Here is a 16,208-nt window from a genome sequence, read left to right as displayed (position 1 = left end):
ACTCGCCTCACAGGAGTTTTGGTAGCGTTCACCCCATAGAGGCCGGGCCCTTGTTACAGGCTCCCTAGGCTGGGAGGTGGGCTGGCGTGTCTCTCTCAACTGAGCAGAGTCCCGCATCAAGTCCTGGGTCGCCATATACCGCTCGACCAGGTTAACCAACTGATCAATGTTGCCTGGATCTCTTGGCCCACCCAGCGCTGTATGGTCCTCGGCATCGTGCACACAAAACGGTCCACTACCACCCGCTCAATCATTTGTGAGGGACTCAAGGTCTCCAGCCGGAGCCACTTCTTTACCAGGTGCAGCAAGTCATATGCCTGAGACCTGGCAGGCCGGGTCTCTGAAAAAGCCCATTGGTACACCCTTTGTGCACGCACATACGTGTTAACCCCCATCCGAGCCAAGACCTCACCTTTAAGTTTCTCATAGTCCTGGGCGTCCTCACGACTGAGGTCAAAATAGGCTTTATGGGCATCTCCTACCAGGAATGGTGCCACCACCTCAGCCCACTGTTCAGATCGCAGGTTTTCCCGCTCCGCCATCCTTTCAAATACCGCATGGAATGCCTCCCCGTCGTCCTCAGGACTCATTTTCCTCAGCGCTGACCGGACTATATCTCTGGCAGCAGAAGGAAACTGGGTCACTGCAAATGGGGTTCTATGCTGGGATGCTTGTAGGGTCTCTTGCATGGCCACCATCTGTTGAATCAACAGGCTGTTTGTCTGTTGTTGCTGGGCGTTCGCTACTTGCTGTTGTGCATTGCACTCGGCTTGTTGCGCATTAGCCCGGACCAGCTGCTGTAGTATTGCCTCCATTTGATCTGCTGTCTTATGGCAAAACTTATCTGGCTTTATGAAGGACATGCACAATAGTGTTTGCCTCACTGGTCACTTTCCCGCATCCTCCACCACTTGTGGGGAACCGCACTCACTTGACCAGTGTACAGAGGCAGGGACACCAGGGGTCAGAAGATCTGGGAGACTGACTGCATGTGATGTGATCTGACAGCCTCTCTGGTTTCACTCTTCTGATTGTTGCTGGGTATGACCACACCTCTGGTCTCAGGTGTAGGTTAAGTGGTAATTTCTACTCCTCTATTTAGTCTGGCCTCACCCATCATGCTATGCGGTTGATAGCTCCTTTTGGTTGTGAAGAGCTGGTGTCTGGTTCTCCTCTGAGTTCCAGCTCATCTGCATATTTTTGAGTTAAGTGTCTTTTCCCTTTTTCTTGTTTGTAGTTTTCCCCTACCGTTTGGTATTCAGCCTGAGGGAGTCTCCTGTTCCTTCAGCTGGGAAGGAACAGGTCATCTCTGGTCCTGACACTATTTCCAGGGCCCTTTAGGGTCAGATAAGGCCCTAGGTTCCAGCGTATGAAGATTCCTACCATCCAGGTCTGTTCATACTTATAGTAGTTATGGTTCGGGTTAGGGATTCACTAGGTGGCGACCTTTCCCCCTTTCGCTAGTTTCCAGGCCTAGTAACTTTTCCCTTCCCTCTTGTGGTCGGTGTGGAGTTATCCTCCCACACTGCGCCGTGACAGCATGTTATAGAACAGGAGATGCTGATCAGATTGATATATCATTTTATGTGAAAAGATTGCTTATAATTTGTATTTCATTCATTTAAATTCCTGCTTATTCTGGGCTTCGATGTCAAGCAGGCAGTCCTATCAGTGATGACAGCCTTCCTCTATGACTATGTATACACAGATAGCTGTCAACCACCTCCTAGACTTAAAACCCCAGAATGAGCAGGAATTTAAATGTATCAAATACAAGTTATAATAATCTTTTCCTAATAAAACTATTGTTGTGGTAAAAATATTAATAGTTGTAATCAGCCCGCATCATAGTTAGTGTAAGGAAAAGGCAACTCCATCCTCCATTAGCTACAGCCAGAGAACCACACAAATGCTACCATCTTCATTCAACTCTCCTGAGCATAACCTCCCTCCACCATGCCAAGTGCGTCCTTTATTGACTAAAACAAAAGGTGTAAAAGGGGCTGGCCCAAGACAAGGATACAGGAAGTGATGACATATCAAAGGACAGGGAGGGGCAGCCAATGTGGCTGTGCAGACAATGGACACACCCCATACAAACACATGTATACAATAATCTACCATTACCACTGAGAGACATGATGACAATCTATAAAACACACACACATCCGCATGATAAAATGTCCGCATAATAAAATTTCCACAACAGTCCCTCCTCTTTGTCATATGCTCCCCAGTGTCCCTTGACGAATCTAGATCTTCTTCTTTGCAAAAAAACAGTCTTGTCTACGAAAAGTCCTGAATCCATAAAACAAAACAGATGATGGAAAACAGAAAGTCAATCTTGACACGTAGCTTCTTTTCTTCGGGAGGTGACTTAGGAGGTGGCGTTTCGCGTTGGTCGCCGGCTGGTTTGGAATCCTCTGCATCTGGTCCATGGTTTGGTCTTCAGGGCGTCTTGTCTGTTCGGGCTTCGGTATATCAGTCGATTAGACATCAGGAACATCTCACTCCGGCATATAGAAGGAATGGAGACAAAAAACATAAGTATATGTCCTATTTCCTTTCGCCCGGATCCAATGGAAAACCAGTGAGCCCCAAGACCTCCCAAGGCTTTAAAAAGGATTCTGACTCTCACTAGTCATAGCTCCGCCCCTGCCCTGCTTCTGTCAGTATGGGCCTGACCCTTGTCAATGGTGTCTGCTAGCCTGGCATAACCATATACCTTCCTCACAACTGGAGGATCCCAAATCTACGGGTCGCCTAGCTGCCCGGACACCCATACAGGAAAAACAAGCGAGGAGCAGGAGCCAGAGCTAATATTAATATCGTCTATCAACAAATGCCTCCTTGTAACAAATAAACAAAAGTGATACTCTGCATTCTTTGACTTAGTTGAGCAGCTTCTTGCAGTGACCGGTGTGGATCCAGTTGTCTCGTCCCTCAAACTTCAGAGAGGTTGGCGTCATCAGCAGCACCTGGAATGGCCCAAGATATCTCGGCTATAGTCCCGTCCTCGGATGTTTCTTTAGCACGACCCAATCACCTGGTTGGCTAGAATGAACACTGGTTATTGAGTCTGGGTCCGGGAGCAACTCCTGAACCCGGTGGTGGACATCGGGTGATAACCCGTGGGGCTGCCTGGAGGCATACCTGATGGAATAAAAGGGTTACAGCGGAACATTCAGGCCATGGATCGGCCGTGATTTTTACCTACTTTGCAAAAATATGACCCAAGTACCAGCAAAGAAAAGGCAGTTGTGATTGAATGACATTTGAGAGGTTAGAAAGTTTGAAGATCGTTGATTTCTGCACCACTTTCCCCCCTTCTCATCGGCCTTAAACCAGGACGAAGAGAAGCTGGATTAGCATGGTGCATCATCTCAAGGTTAGATGGAGAGATGACGGAGGGATGAGAGAGAGAGAGAGAGAGAGAGATAGAGAAAGAGAAAAAGAAAAGCACTTCTCTTGGACTCTGCAGTCCTAGCGGGATGGGAGTACATGACAGTGTTAGTTCGCACTGTCTGGGACTTTTGAATGTCCTGTTGCTGGAGATCGATGGATTCGTGCAGCCACAGTTCTGCTTTCTGGAGGGAACCATGGCTTTGGAGTCTAGTGGGGAATTTACGGACAAACTTTTTCCCAATCCAGACCTCAAAGGTCCCTTCTTTGGGGATGGTCCACTCTGAACCTACAGTCCCTTGGTGCCAATCTTTGAGGGGCTTAACAACTCCTCCTCTATATATGGATTTCATGTACTGCTTGGCTCTCCTATAGTAGTCAGAAGTGGTACCCTTCTGATCCCTAATTTTCCCTAAACCCATGCTCGAGCATAAATTTTCCTGCGACCTACGCAAGGAATTTTCTAAAAGTAGGTGCGTCCACCTCCAGTGTCCTGCGACAAACGCCTGGACGGCTGCTACTCCTCTTCGTTTGCCTCTGAGTTGCCCTAAGGTTTCTGGCACCGACACACGGACCCGTTCACCCTAGTTAGATCTCAGGAAAAGGAGTAATCAGTGCGAGGAAAAGGGCTCTCGCCGACACACGGCGGCCCTCTGAGTCTCCTAATGAGATATACCAGCCTCGGTTTTGGCTCTGAATAGTGACCTGACCACAGGATAGGGCTTCCAATTGACCTGGAGTGGAAAAGGGGGGTGCACAGAGAACACACAGTACCCTCTGTGGGGACGAGGGGTGCACAGGAAACAAACACACAGTACTCCTGTGGGGAATGGGGTTACTCACATAGCTATTGGTATGCCCAGGTGATATACATCACCTTGTCTCCTTAAAAAAAATGCTCATCAACTCACTTTCCTTTGCCGATATGATTCTATATAGTCAAGCTGAACAGCACACAAAGCCCTTTTTGCAGTGACTGATCAAAAACCTCTCGCTCAGCAGCAGCCCTTGAATTCAAACAGTAGTTCCCACACAATATCATGAGACCCCCAGTACTCCTAACCAAATCTACAGAGAAAAGAGAGGGAGAGAGAGAAAAACAGCAAATATGAAATAAAAACCTAAAAAATTAAAATGAGTAAAAGAAGAAAAATGTAAATATAAATTAATCAAAGAAATACCCACACAAAAATAGACAAATATAACTGAAAAATAAAAAAGGAAAAAAACACTTCATTACATACATTGAGCTTCAGTAAAAAAATAATTTTACCTTAAAACCCAAAACTCATGCAAAAACTAAACCCTTAGGAACACATACAATTGTATAGGACTGAATTAACAAATCAATGTCCTGGAGGGTTCCCCTGAAACCGTACAGGAGAAATTCCTACCCACCCAGTAATTGACATGTTAATTTGCCCAGCCCCAAACAGCTTCAGATTCATTTGACCAGAGAAGCAGGATTTAACATCACAAGGTCCCAAAACCGGTTTCTTTCACATTTTAACCGTTCATATTGTGATTTAAAATCCGCCTCACTGATCCAAGATCTTGGCTGTCCCTGGGTTCTCTGCCTTTGCAAAGAAGCATCTCTGGGACCACTACCCCACCTCGCCGCTAGGTGTGGTTCTGGGGTACTTAACATACCTGTATCTGTTGCCATTAGCAACATTACAATATCGTGACCATACATTGCCTTTAATCCCAGACACATTACTCTCCAAGGGTTGTTTCAATAACTCTGGCAATTCCCTTACAGCACCCTGTGCATGCATCAGGCTTCCAGATAAACCTTCATTCTACTTTCCATTGCACCAGAAAACAAACACCACAATGGTTGCTACAAAAAACAAAACACTAGTACTAGCTGTCCCAATACTTTTGGCACAGAACTACAAGCACCTCCTTTCTACACTGTAATACCCACATTAATTATGCCAAACAAGTCTACAATTCAGTGTAACAGCCACAGATACACAAACATTAAGCAGAATCATCAACTATAGGACGATTTCACCACTAAACTGTCACTAATGCTCACACAATGGTTCCTGTATCAGACTGGTCACTGAGCTATAACATAACTGAACACTAAACCGATATCAGCACAAAACTTATTAAAACAAAATCAAACTGTACATAGAAAGGTTACAAAAAGACAAGATAACTATTCAACAAAACTAACATTTCAGGCAAAAACAATCAAATCGCTTCCCATAGCAAACTAATTAAGATGGCCGACAAACTTAAAGATGGCCGACAAGCATAGTAAAGATGGCCTACAAGCATGGTAACACAAAGGAAATCAAGATAGTGTCTACAATATCCAGCAATAAAAAACTTTTTTATATTTCCCTATGTTTAAACCAGAGCAAAACCTCCACTCTATGGGTGATTTACAGGCTAACAATACAAAAACCACTCTGAACGCTGTCTCTAATGTACAGACACTAAAACCAATTGCTGCCTCTATAAACCTCTATAAAATCGCCTCTTACAAAATCACAGTAACAAAAAAGTTAAGAAGTTACAAAAAACACAATTCCCTGTACTGCTCATCATACAATCTCTGTACAATCAACACAATGGAAAAACACTTACCTTATCCCTACACCCTTTGATGCGGCAGACAACAACCACATAAAATATTACTAGTTGTAATCAGCTCGCATCATAGTTCGTGTAAGGATAAGGCAACTCCATCTTCCATCAGCCGCAGCCAGAGAACCACACAAATGCTACCATCTTGCTTCAATTCTGAGCAACTCCTCTCTCCTCCATGCCCAGTGCGTCCTTTATTGACTAAAACAAAAGGTGTAAAAGGGGCTGGCCCAAGACAAGGATACAGGAAGTGATGACATATCAAAGGACAGGGAGGGGCAGCCAATGTGGCTGTGCAGACAATGGACACACCCCATACAAACACATGTATACAATAATCTACCATTACCACTGAGAGACATGATGACAATCTATAAAACACACACACATCCTAAGATAAAATGTCCGCATAATAAAATTTCCACAACACTATATATCAATCAGCTCAGCTCCTCATGCTCTATAACATACTGCCTGCAGATTAATTAGAATTTTCATGATGACAGGTTCTCTTCAACTTGCTCACCTTATAAATATAAGATGACTCTGGTCATTTTGTCCCAATCTATACAGTAAAGTTGACAATTTAATTCAGTAAAACAGGATGTGTCATATCCATCTGCATGGGAGATATGTGCTGGTCCCTACCTTTTAATGCTGTTGGAACCATCCTTATCCATGCCCCCAATGTGGAGATATCAGCCTTTTATTTTTATACAAATAAGACTCTAGGTGTAATGAGGGCATTGTCATAGGACATAGAGGCTCCGCTCATTTTCTTCCCAACACTTTGACTGACAGGGCCAGGCAGTAAAGATGTAGTCACATGGCATCTTTGTTTTGCGGCAGCATGTTGGGCGGACTACATGGCTGAAGATTGCCCATCTGCCTGGCTGAACACTATGAACATGTATATACATCTGGACTACATTGTGAACATTTGTTACATATTATGATGCCTTGTGGAGTATATTTTCAGTACACTTTAAAACTAATAAAAGAAAGCTATAAATACATAACATTATCTAATTGTTATCTCAAGATAAAAATTTGCAAAGTGTTCTGTAATCTCTCAGGTTCACATTGTGTCACGCTCTTCTGTTTTGACTCCACACAGGACACCATACATAAGGTGGAAATATGTGGCTAAGAACTTTGCCCAGGTAAGGTATAAGTTGAGACAGGCCTTAGATGAGAAGAACTGGCTCCATACCAACCAGTGTCATGATATATTTAATGATTGGGGTGCTGGTTGCTCTAGAGCAGGGATCAGCACCTTCCAGCACTCCAGCTGTTTTGAATCTACAACTCCCAGAATACTCCTGTCACTTCTATGGGAGTTACAAGAACAGCCGTGTAAAGCCTCTTTCACACGAGTGAGTTCCATGGATTGGACTTGCAGCATATGTCAGCGAGAGCATGCGTCCTGACCTCCCAGCACTGACGGGGTCGCATAGCATTATATTAATTTATGATGCAACCCCTACAGTTCTGGAATGTATTGAATAACACTGACCTAATGCTGTCAGTGTCAAACAGGACAGGATGTCAGGACAGGCGCTCTCGCTGACACAGGATGTGGGTCCAATGCGTGGAACTTGCTTGTGAAAAGGGCCTAACTAAGCTGCATGCTGGGAGTGCCAAAGGTTTCTGATACCTGTGCTATAGATACACCCATATATTTTTTGCTGATCCCTGTGCTAGAGATACACCCATATCTTTAATTACATGTATTGTAATGGCGTTAATGTTTTACTAAATGGAATATGGCTCCCACTGTTGCATAGTTTAATGTGCATTGCTGTGGTCTATTCAAATGCAACAATGAAATAGTTTAATCAGTGAGGGCCAAGGCAAGGAAATCCTATTATTCTTAAACCCCATGAATGACGTGTGCAATGAATCTTTATTAGAATCTAGTACATGACTGTATATTTAAAGGGGTTGTCTCATTTCAGCAAATTACATTTATCATGTAGACAAAGTTAATACAAGGCACTTACTAATGTATTGTGATTATTCATATTGCCTCCTTTGCTGCTCATTTCCAGCGGTGATGACCACTCTGTAAGAAGGTACCTGGAATCATTGTGGATTGAAGGTATGTGTCACCGAGGTTCCTGGCCTCCGTGAAGTAAGAGCCAGTATTTTATGTGTCAGCAGCAGCTATTGCTAATTGACACCTTGAGATTTACCATGGCTGTCATAGCTGATACGGGATGGCTCTTACTGGGAGTAGTCAAAGTGCTGGGTGGGTGACTACTCCCCATGTTCCAGGCCGGGTTTTGCCAGGCATAAAAACCAGCCAGCACTGCCAGGTGAAGAGGATTACCCCCGTCTGACAGTGGCGCTCATGAGGTCTGTGTGCTGTGATCTGAGGGCTGTGTTGGGATCTGTGGCTTGAGCCGGGCTGGAGGGCTCAGACCCCTGTGAGGGCGAACAGGCCGCCTATCGCCTGCCTGTGGACTTGACAAGGCAGAACTTCCAACAGGGTGTGAAGTAACACGCAGGAGAAATTGGTGACTGTTTTGTATATGAACTTTTCATGTGTAAGAACGATCACCAAGCAACTTGCGTTTTTATTTTGCTTTCACGTGTAAATAAACACTGATGTTTTGAACCAAGAACTTGTACTTTGCATCTGTGCTGCACCCGCTAACTACCAGAGCGAATCCCCACATTTGGTGGAGGATGCGAGCAAGCGCAGTGAGGATGGCGTGAACGCCAATATATTTTAGTGGTTTGCATTTTTGGGCACGGTTGTATGTCGTACATCAAACCAGTGGGAATTGCAACCCGTACCCCACGACAAAATTAAGGCTGTTGTGAAGGCCCTTGTGGAAGCTAATCTACAGCAGCGAGAGACCAACCTGCTAATAAGCAGAAGAAAGAGACCCACCAGTTGCTGCTACAACATGTGATGCCTTTGCAGACAACAGGAGCAACCCCTGCAATGGCCAGGATATGGGTGGGTGGTTAATGTTCTGTATTTGTCATGACGTCAATTGCAGCGTGTGCAGGGTACTATCCCAGGGTCCTTCCAAGGTGTTATAACGCACGTCCAAGATTAGGAATGCCAGAGTGGTGTGATGGCCCATAATGTCTATCTAGTTTTGTGGTAGTTGTGTCATGGTGTCTCCTACCTGGGTACGGCCGGTCTCCTGGCTCCTGGCTCACTTGCAATAAATTTGAGTGTAGTGATAGTAGGCGTAATAGAGGAATTTTGCAGAAGAAATTATGTCCAGACCTTTAGATGAAGTTCAAACGTTTCTTTACTTGAAATAACTTTCATCCAAGCGGTATACAGCTTTGGTCTCTTGGTCCCAGCAGGTTTTGGCAATCATTGGCCGGAATGAATACTTCTGCTTTAAACGTGGAGCTTGCAGGATAAAATGTCTGCTTGGTAGCTCTGTAACTATGGTAATATTAGCTTCTGCACTTATCTGGTACCTTCTACTGTGTGGGGACAGGCTAGCTGAGGAGGAATTGGATTCTCCTAGGACTTTGGACTTATCTCACAGATGGATTCTCAGGGGATGCTTTCTTCCTGGAACTCTGGAGTTTGTCTGTAGTTTCTGCTTACCTCATCCAGCTGAGCTGAAAGTGCTCAGACTGGGAATATGGCCAAGTCTCATCCGAGACTAGGTCCTTGCTGTCTTCCCTATGCAAGGGGTCTCCTGGACACTATCACATAGCCTACCCCTAGCAGGGGGGAGGCTACACTAACCTAACTTCCTTCTCCACCCATGCTGCAGGATGTGGGACCAGCCCACTTCTCTCACAGAGGGGGAGTTAAGATGGAATAATCCATTCCAGCCTAGATTCGCTAAATACCAAGCTGTACTTGCCAATGAGTTGCTGCCACCTACTGGTAACCAGGCAAATTACAGGAACAATTACATTTAGCATAGGTTTTATATGCACATTTGTGGAGGACATAATATAAGTTACATCAGACGATAGTATAAAGGCTCTTAGGAGATAGTAGCGGGGTAAAGGCGTGTAGTAACACCACTCTGGGGTTTTACACCCCAAGTGTCCACGATGCCCAGAAAGAAGTCTGTGCAGTGATCGCTAAGATGACACCCGCAGACGACATCAAAGCCTACCTGGTGATGTACGAGAAAGTGGCCACCAGGGAAAAACTGCCCCAAGACCAGTGGACTGAGGTCATCGCTCCTTTTCTGGCATCAGAGTCCTAGCGAGTATATTTCGACTTGCCGGACGATCAAGCGGCCGACTACCCGAAGGTAAAGCGTGAGATTTTGGCAGGACTGGGGGTAAATGTGTTTGTCCGGGCCCAGCGGGTACATCAGTGGGGGTTTAAGCCAGCTGATCCTGCAAGACCCCAGTATTATGACTTACTCCACATTTTGCAAAAGTGGCTACAGCCTGATGTGCTGAGTCCCACGGCTATGCTGGATAGACTATTGGCTGACATATTCTGGAGGGGGCTGGCAACCCCTCTCCAGCTCTGGATCGGCCAGGTGTCTCCTGGAAATGGTGCACCTGGTGGAACGCTCTGAGGTCACTAAGAATCTTAAGGGGCGTTCTTTCGGGATGGGGGCAGGTAAACCCCAGAACTCCAAACCCCAAGCCAAATGGTATGAGCTGGTGAAACCCACCTGGGAGGTTCCCACTATGGGCCAGACCCAGTTAATCTGCTGGGGGTGTCAGGAACCTGGCCATATAAGGGCTGAGTGTCCCCATCAAATTGAGCCCATGGACACTAATTGTGGTTGCCGTCAGTCACTGTATGCTATGAAACTGTGTGCCCCAGGTACCCCGGAGGCTCTAGACCACTTTTGCCAGGTGGAAGTGGGAGACACTCAAGCTGAGGCACTGCTGGACTCAGGGAGCTTGGTGACCCTAGTAAGGGCTACCTTAGTGCGGTCCGCTGAGTATACTGGCCAGAAAGTTGGGGTGATGTTTATTCATGGAGACTTAAAAGACTACCCCACAGCGCTGGTGACTCTAACCATGGTAGTCAGCAGGGGGACCCATAAAGTATCAGTCGCCGCAAACTTGCACTACGAACTCATAATAGAGAGAGACTTCCCGGCCCTATGGCCAGTTGTGAGAGTGACTGGTACTTCTGAGTCAGGGGTGAGCCCAGGAGATTGGCCTTGGTTCAGCAGGACAGCCAGAACCCTGGGAACCTGAGGCTGAAGGGCCAGCAGTAGGGGTGATCGCCACCGAGGTGGAAGAGGGGGAGACAACCCTATGTAGGGTAATGGTGGGAGGCTATTACATGAGATGTATTCCCCACTTTGCTACTGTAGCCGCACCATTGACAGAGTTATTGAAGGCACGCCAGTCAGTGATGGTTCACTGGAATGACCGGGCGTAAGAGGCTTTTTCCACTTTGAAGTCAGCCCTGTGCGGGTCACCGATTTTGGTGACACCCGACTTCAATATGGAGTTCGTGGTACAGACAGATGCCTCCGAATTAGGCCTCTGTGCTGTACTCTCTCAGGAAGTCAACGGGGAGGAGCATCACAATGTCTTTTTAAGCCACAAGCTCACCCCAGCCGAAACCAGGTACAGTATAGTGGAGAGAGAGTGCCTGGCTATCAAGTGGGTACTCGAGTCTCTCCATTACTATTTGTTGTGGAGAAAGTTCCGCCTGGTGACTGACCACTCCCCTCTCAAGTGGATGAGCCAGACCAAAGAAATGCCCGAGTCACCAGGTGGGTCCTGTCCTTACAGAACTTTAAGTTCTCTGTGGAACACAGGGCAGGCCGGTTGCAGGGAAACACGGATGTCCTGTCCCGGGTATACTGTATGGCAGGTGTTCACCCCCTCAGGGTTGAACAAAGGGGAGGGGTATGTAAGAAGGTACCTGGAATCATCGTGGATGGAAGGTATGTGTCATCGAGGTTCCTGGCCTCGGTAAAGGAAGAGCCAGTATTTTATGTGTCAGCAGCAGCTATTACTAATTGACACCTTGAGATTTAGCATGGCTGTCATAGCTGGTCTGGGACGGATCTTACTGGGAGTAGTCAAAGTGCTGGGTGGGTGACTACTCCCCATGTTCCAGGCCGGGTTTTGCCAGGCATAAAAACCAGCCAGCACTGCCAGGTGAAGAGGATTACCCCCGTCTGACAGTGGAGCTCAGGAGGTCTGTGTGCTGTGATCTGAGGGCTGTGTTGGGATCTGTGGCTTGAGCCAAGCTGGAGGGCTCAGACCCCTGTGAGGGCGAACAGGTCGCCTAATGCCTACCTGTGGACTTGACAAGGCAGAACTTCCAACAGGGTGTGAAGTAACACCCAGGAGAAAAAGTGACTGTTTTGTATATAAACTTTTCATGTGTGTGAACGATCACCAAGCAACTTGCGTTTTTGTTTAGCTTTCACGTGTGAATAAACACTGATGTTTTGAACCAAGAACTTGTACTTTGCCTCTGTGCTGCACTCGCTAATCCAGCAGCAGTGATTGCACACTATAGGAAAAAACACCAGTCTCTCTGGTGGACGGGACCATGGGAGTGCCAGGACTTTTTCCTATAAGTGTGCAAGCACGGCCACTGCTGCTGGACTGCAGGATAGTCATAACCGCGGGAAACGAGCAGTGTATAACAGAATGAAAAATTAATCCAGCCAGCAAAGGAAGCAATATGGACAATTACAATACATTAGTAAGTGTCTGGTATTACCTTTGTCTACATGATAAATGCCATTTGCTGAAGTGAGGCAACCCTTTTAAAGCACCTCTGTCATATGGTAAAGGCACTTTACTTACTGAAGTTACATTATTGTCTCGGTCGTTAATGGAGCCATTATTGTGAATATTTTCTCGGTTCCCTCTTCTTTTTCTTCCTTATTTCTCCACAATATGCATAAGACAGTGGTGTGTGCATTGCTGATAGATACATTTTATAGTATAGCCCCTTTAAAGGGGGTTTCTAGGAGTTAGATAACCTGTCTTCAGGATAGGTCTTGAATATTTGATTGGTGGCAAGTGCTAGTGCATTCTTAGGCTACTTTCACACTTGCGTTTAGAGCGGATCCGTCTGAGACGGATCCGCTCATATAATGCAGACGGTGGCTCCGTTCAGTACGGATCCGTCTGCATTATAATGTTAAAAAATTTCTAAGTGTGAAAGTAGCCTCAGACGGATCCGTCCAGACTTTCAATGTAAAGTCAATGGGGGACGGATCCGTTTGAAGATTGAGCCATAGTGTGTCATCTTCAAACGGATCCGTCCCCATTGACTTACATTGTAAGTCTGGACGGATCCGCACGCCTCCGCACGGCCAGGCGGACATCCGAACGCTGCAAGCAGCGTTCAGGTGTCCGCCTGCTGAGCGGAGCCAGACTGATGCATTCTGAGCGGATCCGCATCCACTCAGAATGCATTAGGGCAGTACGGATGCGTTCGGTTCCGCTTGTGAGCCCCTTCAAACGGAGCTCACAAGCGGACACCCGAATGCTAGTGTGAAAGTAGCCTTAAACAGCTGATCAGATACTGATGAGCTATCCAGAGGACAGGTCATCGTTATAAAAGTCTTGGAAAACCCCTTTAAGGTGACGATAAAAATAATGTATGCTGTGAAATATAATAATCTGTTTATAATTTTCTCAATATCACTAGTTCCTTGGCGGTGTGTTTTTTTTGTACTTTATCATGGTCGCACTCTGCATCCCGGTATTCAAAAACATGAGCAAGCGGCCATTCAGTACCAAGACCTTGGTGCTTTCCATCTTCCATGCCACCCTGCCTGGTAAGACTAAGAGCAGACACAGTCCATGAACAAGAGAGGTGATGTTTCTGGAAGAAAAGAAGATCCTTTTCTCTAACCTCATACAACCCCTTTATGTACTTGTTACTGATTTTGCTCCTGCTATTAACCACCCTGTCCCCACACAAATTCAGTTATCTCTTATTTCAGCCACTAAGTCTGTGTGTTATAGCTGTATTATCAATTGTAAACTGCCTGTATTAACTTGCTGATGGTGGACAGATGGCATAAAGATCTGTATCTCACGTACGGACTGAAATATTCTACTAGACATGTCACTGGAAAAAATACAATGCCAAGAGGTGAAGAAAAGTACATCGGTATTAGTATCATTAAAGGGATTTTATGGGACTTTAATATTGATGACCCATCCTCAGTCATCCATATCAGATTGGCGGGGGTCTGTTTGAAGAGAAGGCTGTGCTCCGTGCAAGCGCTGCCTTCCCTTCCCTGTTTACCTGCATGCTGTCGACATCACGGCAGGTATATGTCACGATGGGGAGTGGGGGAAAACTCCTTGCCATATAGCGTGGGTAAATGGGGAAGCAGCTAGGCCTGTAAACTAGTAAAAGGGAGCAGGTCACCTACTAAGCCACCCTAATCCTGGCCCTGACTCCTAACCGTATGAGCAGACCCAGATGGTAGGTGAGCTCATACACAGGAACCTCGGACCCTGAGTCGCCCTGAGGATCCCTGAATAAAGGTTAGGATCTAGAGATGACCTGTTCCTCCAAAACGTGGACAAAAAGGAGTCTCACAGGCCAAGCAGCAAGGGTAAGGGAAGACAGTGAGCAGCAACTGGGTCCGCAGGTAAGAACCCAGTGATATCACAACACACCAAAACAACAAGCATTTTCCTGCTGTAGCAACAGGATGGAACACCAGCACTAACACTACTTGGACCCCCATGCGGACCGAATGTATGGCGGCCCCAGGCAGAGCTTCTCACTGACTTGTGGTTCCCCCTCCGGGGAACCAAGGGCCCTCTTACCAAAGGCTCAGACAGACAGGAGAATGTCTAGCAAGCATGCTGGACACCACACCAAACAGACCAGACATGGAACACAACACTAGACATAACAACACACCCTGTTCATAAACCCTCACCAAACATATACAATGGAAGGAAGGGGAAAATACATAAGGATGACATCGCAAGACCTCGATGTCTAACTAAGTGGCCCTCACACTGGAAGGAAAGAATATCCAGGGCAGGGGCATAGCTCCAGCACACACCAAGTCTGGATAACTACTGACCTCAAGCCCACAACACCAGACAGGGAAAGAACCAGAAGAAGGAGGAAAGCACAAACATGCTGCACAACAATGCTTTGCCACGGGCAACCAGCATGCACGGCTAACGTGTCACGGTGCACAACAACAAGACCGCGTCACAGCCGTGACAGTATAATTACAAGCTGTCGCATTCACTTCTATGGGGAAGCTCGTTCCTATTCAAGTGTATAGGATGATATATACACCTGCTCGCCACTGCGATGTCGACAGCAAGCATGTAAACAATGAAGGGAAGGCAGCACTCGCACGGAGCGCACCTTTCTCTACAAACAGCTGATCAGTAGGGGTGCCGGGTGGTAGGAACCCCGCCGATCTGATATTGATGACCTATCCTGAGGATAGGTCATCAATATTAAACTCCCGGAAAACCCCTTTAAATCGTTATCTATCTCTATATCATTAAAGTGAGACTTCAGGATTTATAGGTGATCTCTTGGTTTAGTATGTAAGTCAAGGACCTCTGCCCCTCCTATTTAGCATGTTATTTGAGAAAACTCATATCTATAGTGCAGATATCTGTGTGCCAAAAACTTGCATATGTAAAACAATAACATATGACTAAAATGTCACCTACACTGATAAATTAAACAACAAACAAATGGACATTAAATATAAATTGTATTTATTTATTAAAAAGAAAAATCCAGATTGGCAGTAAGTACCGTAAATTGTGTTTGTAATGATAATCGTAAAAAAAAAATAATCATATTTACTGTCATAAATCTCAAGATGCTGCAGTGCTGTGGCCTATTAGAGCATATGGATACTATAGTGAGGGTGATCCCTGCTCCTGTCAGAATGGAGAGATGTTAAAGGGGTATTCTAACCTTAGATATGTATGGCATTTCTACAGGATATGCCAGAAATGTCTCATAGATGTTCCACTCTAGGACCTGCGTCTATCACCTGCGTCACATTTGGTCAGGTAGCCACTGCAAAATCACTGAATATCTAGATTAGGTAGGGTAGGTATATATAGAAATCACTGAAGCTAGTAAATGTACCCCTTTAAAACGTCACTTTAAATATAATATTTAAAATAGAACCCACAAAAATATCAAACAAATATACAAACCGGATTCCAAAAAAGTTGGGACACTATACAAATCGTGAATAAAAACTGAATGCAATGATGTGGAGGTGACAACTTCTAATATTTTATTC

General features: G+C 45.8%; 1 protein-coding gene across 1 annotated transcript in view; it reads left to right on the top strand.

The window, feature by feature from the left end:
* The window catches only part of LOC122931422 (sterol O-acyltransferase 2-like), a 188,202-nt gene that overhangs the window by 122,359 nt on the left and 49,635 nt on the right, over nt 1–16,208 (top strand). The window contains exons 8-9 of the mRNA XM_044285496.1: nt 7,124–7,169; nt 13,601–13,730. Of these exons, the coding sequence (XP_044141431.1) occupies nt 7,124–7,169; nt 13,601–13,730 (176 nt within the window). The remainder of the gene's footprint in view (nt 1–7,123; nt 7,170–13,600; nt 13,731–16,208) is intronic.

Source organism: Bufo gargarizans, chromosome 3 (genome assembly GCF_014858855.1).
Source record: "Bufo gargarizans isolate SCDJY-AF-19 chromosome 3, ASM1485885v1, whole genome shotgun sequence".
Classification (NCBI taxonomy): Eukaryota; Metazoa; Chordata; class Amphibia; order Anura; family Bufonidae; genus Bufo; species Bufo gargarizans.
This window is presented reverse-complemented; position numbering and strand designations above follow the sequence as displayed.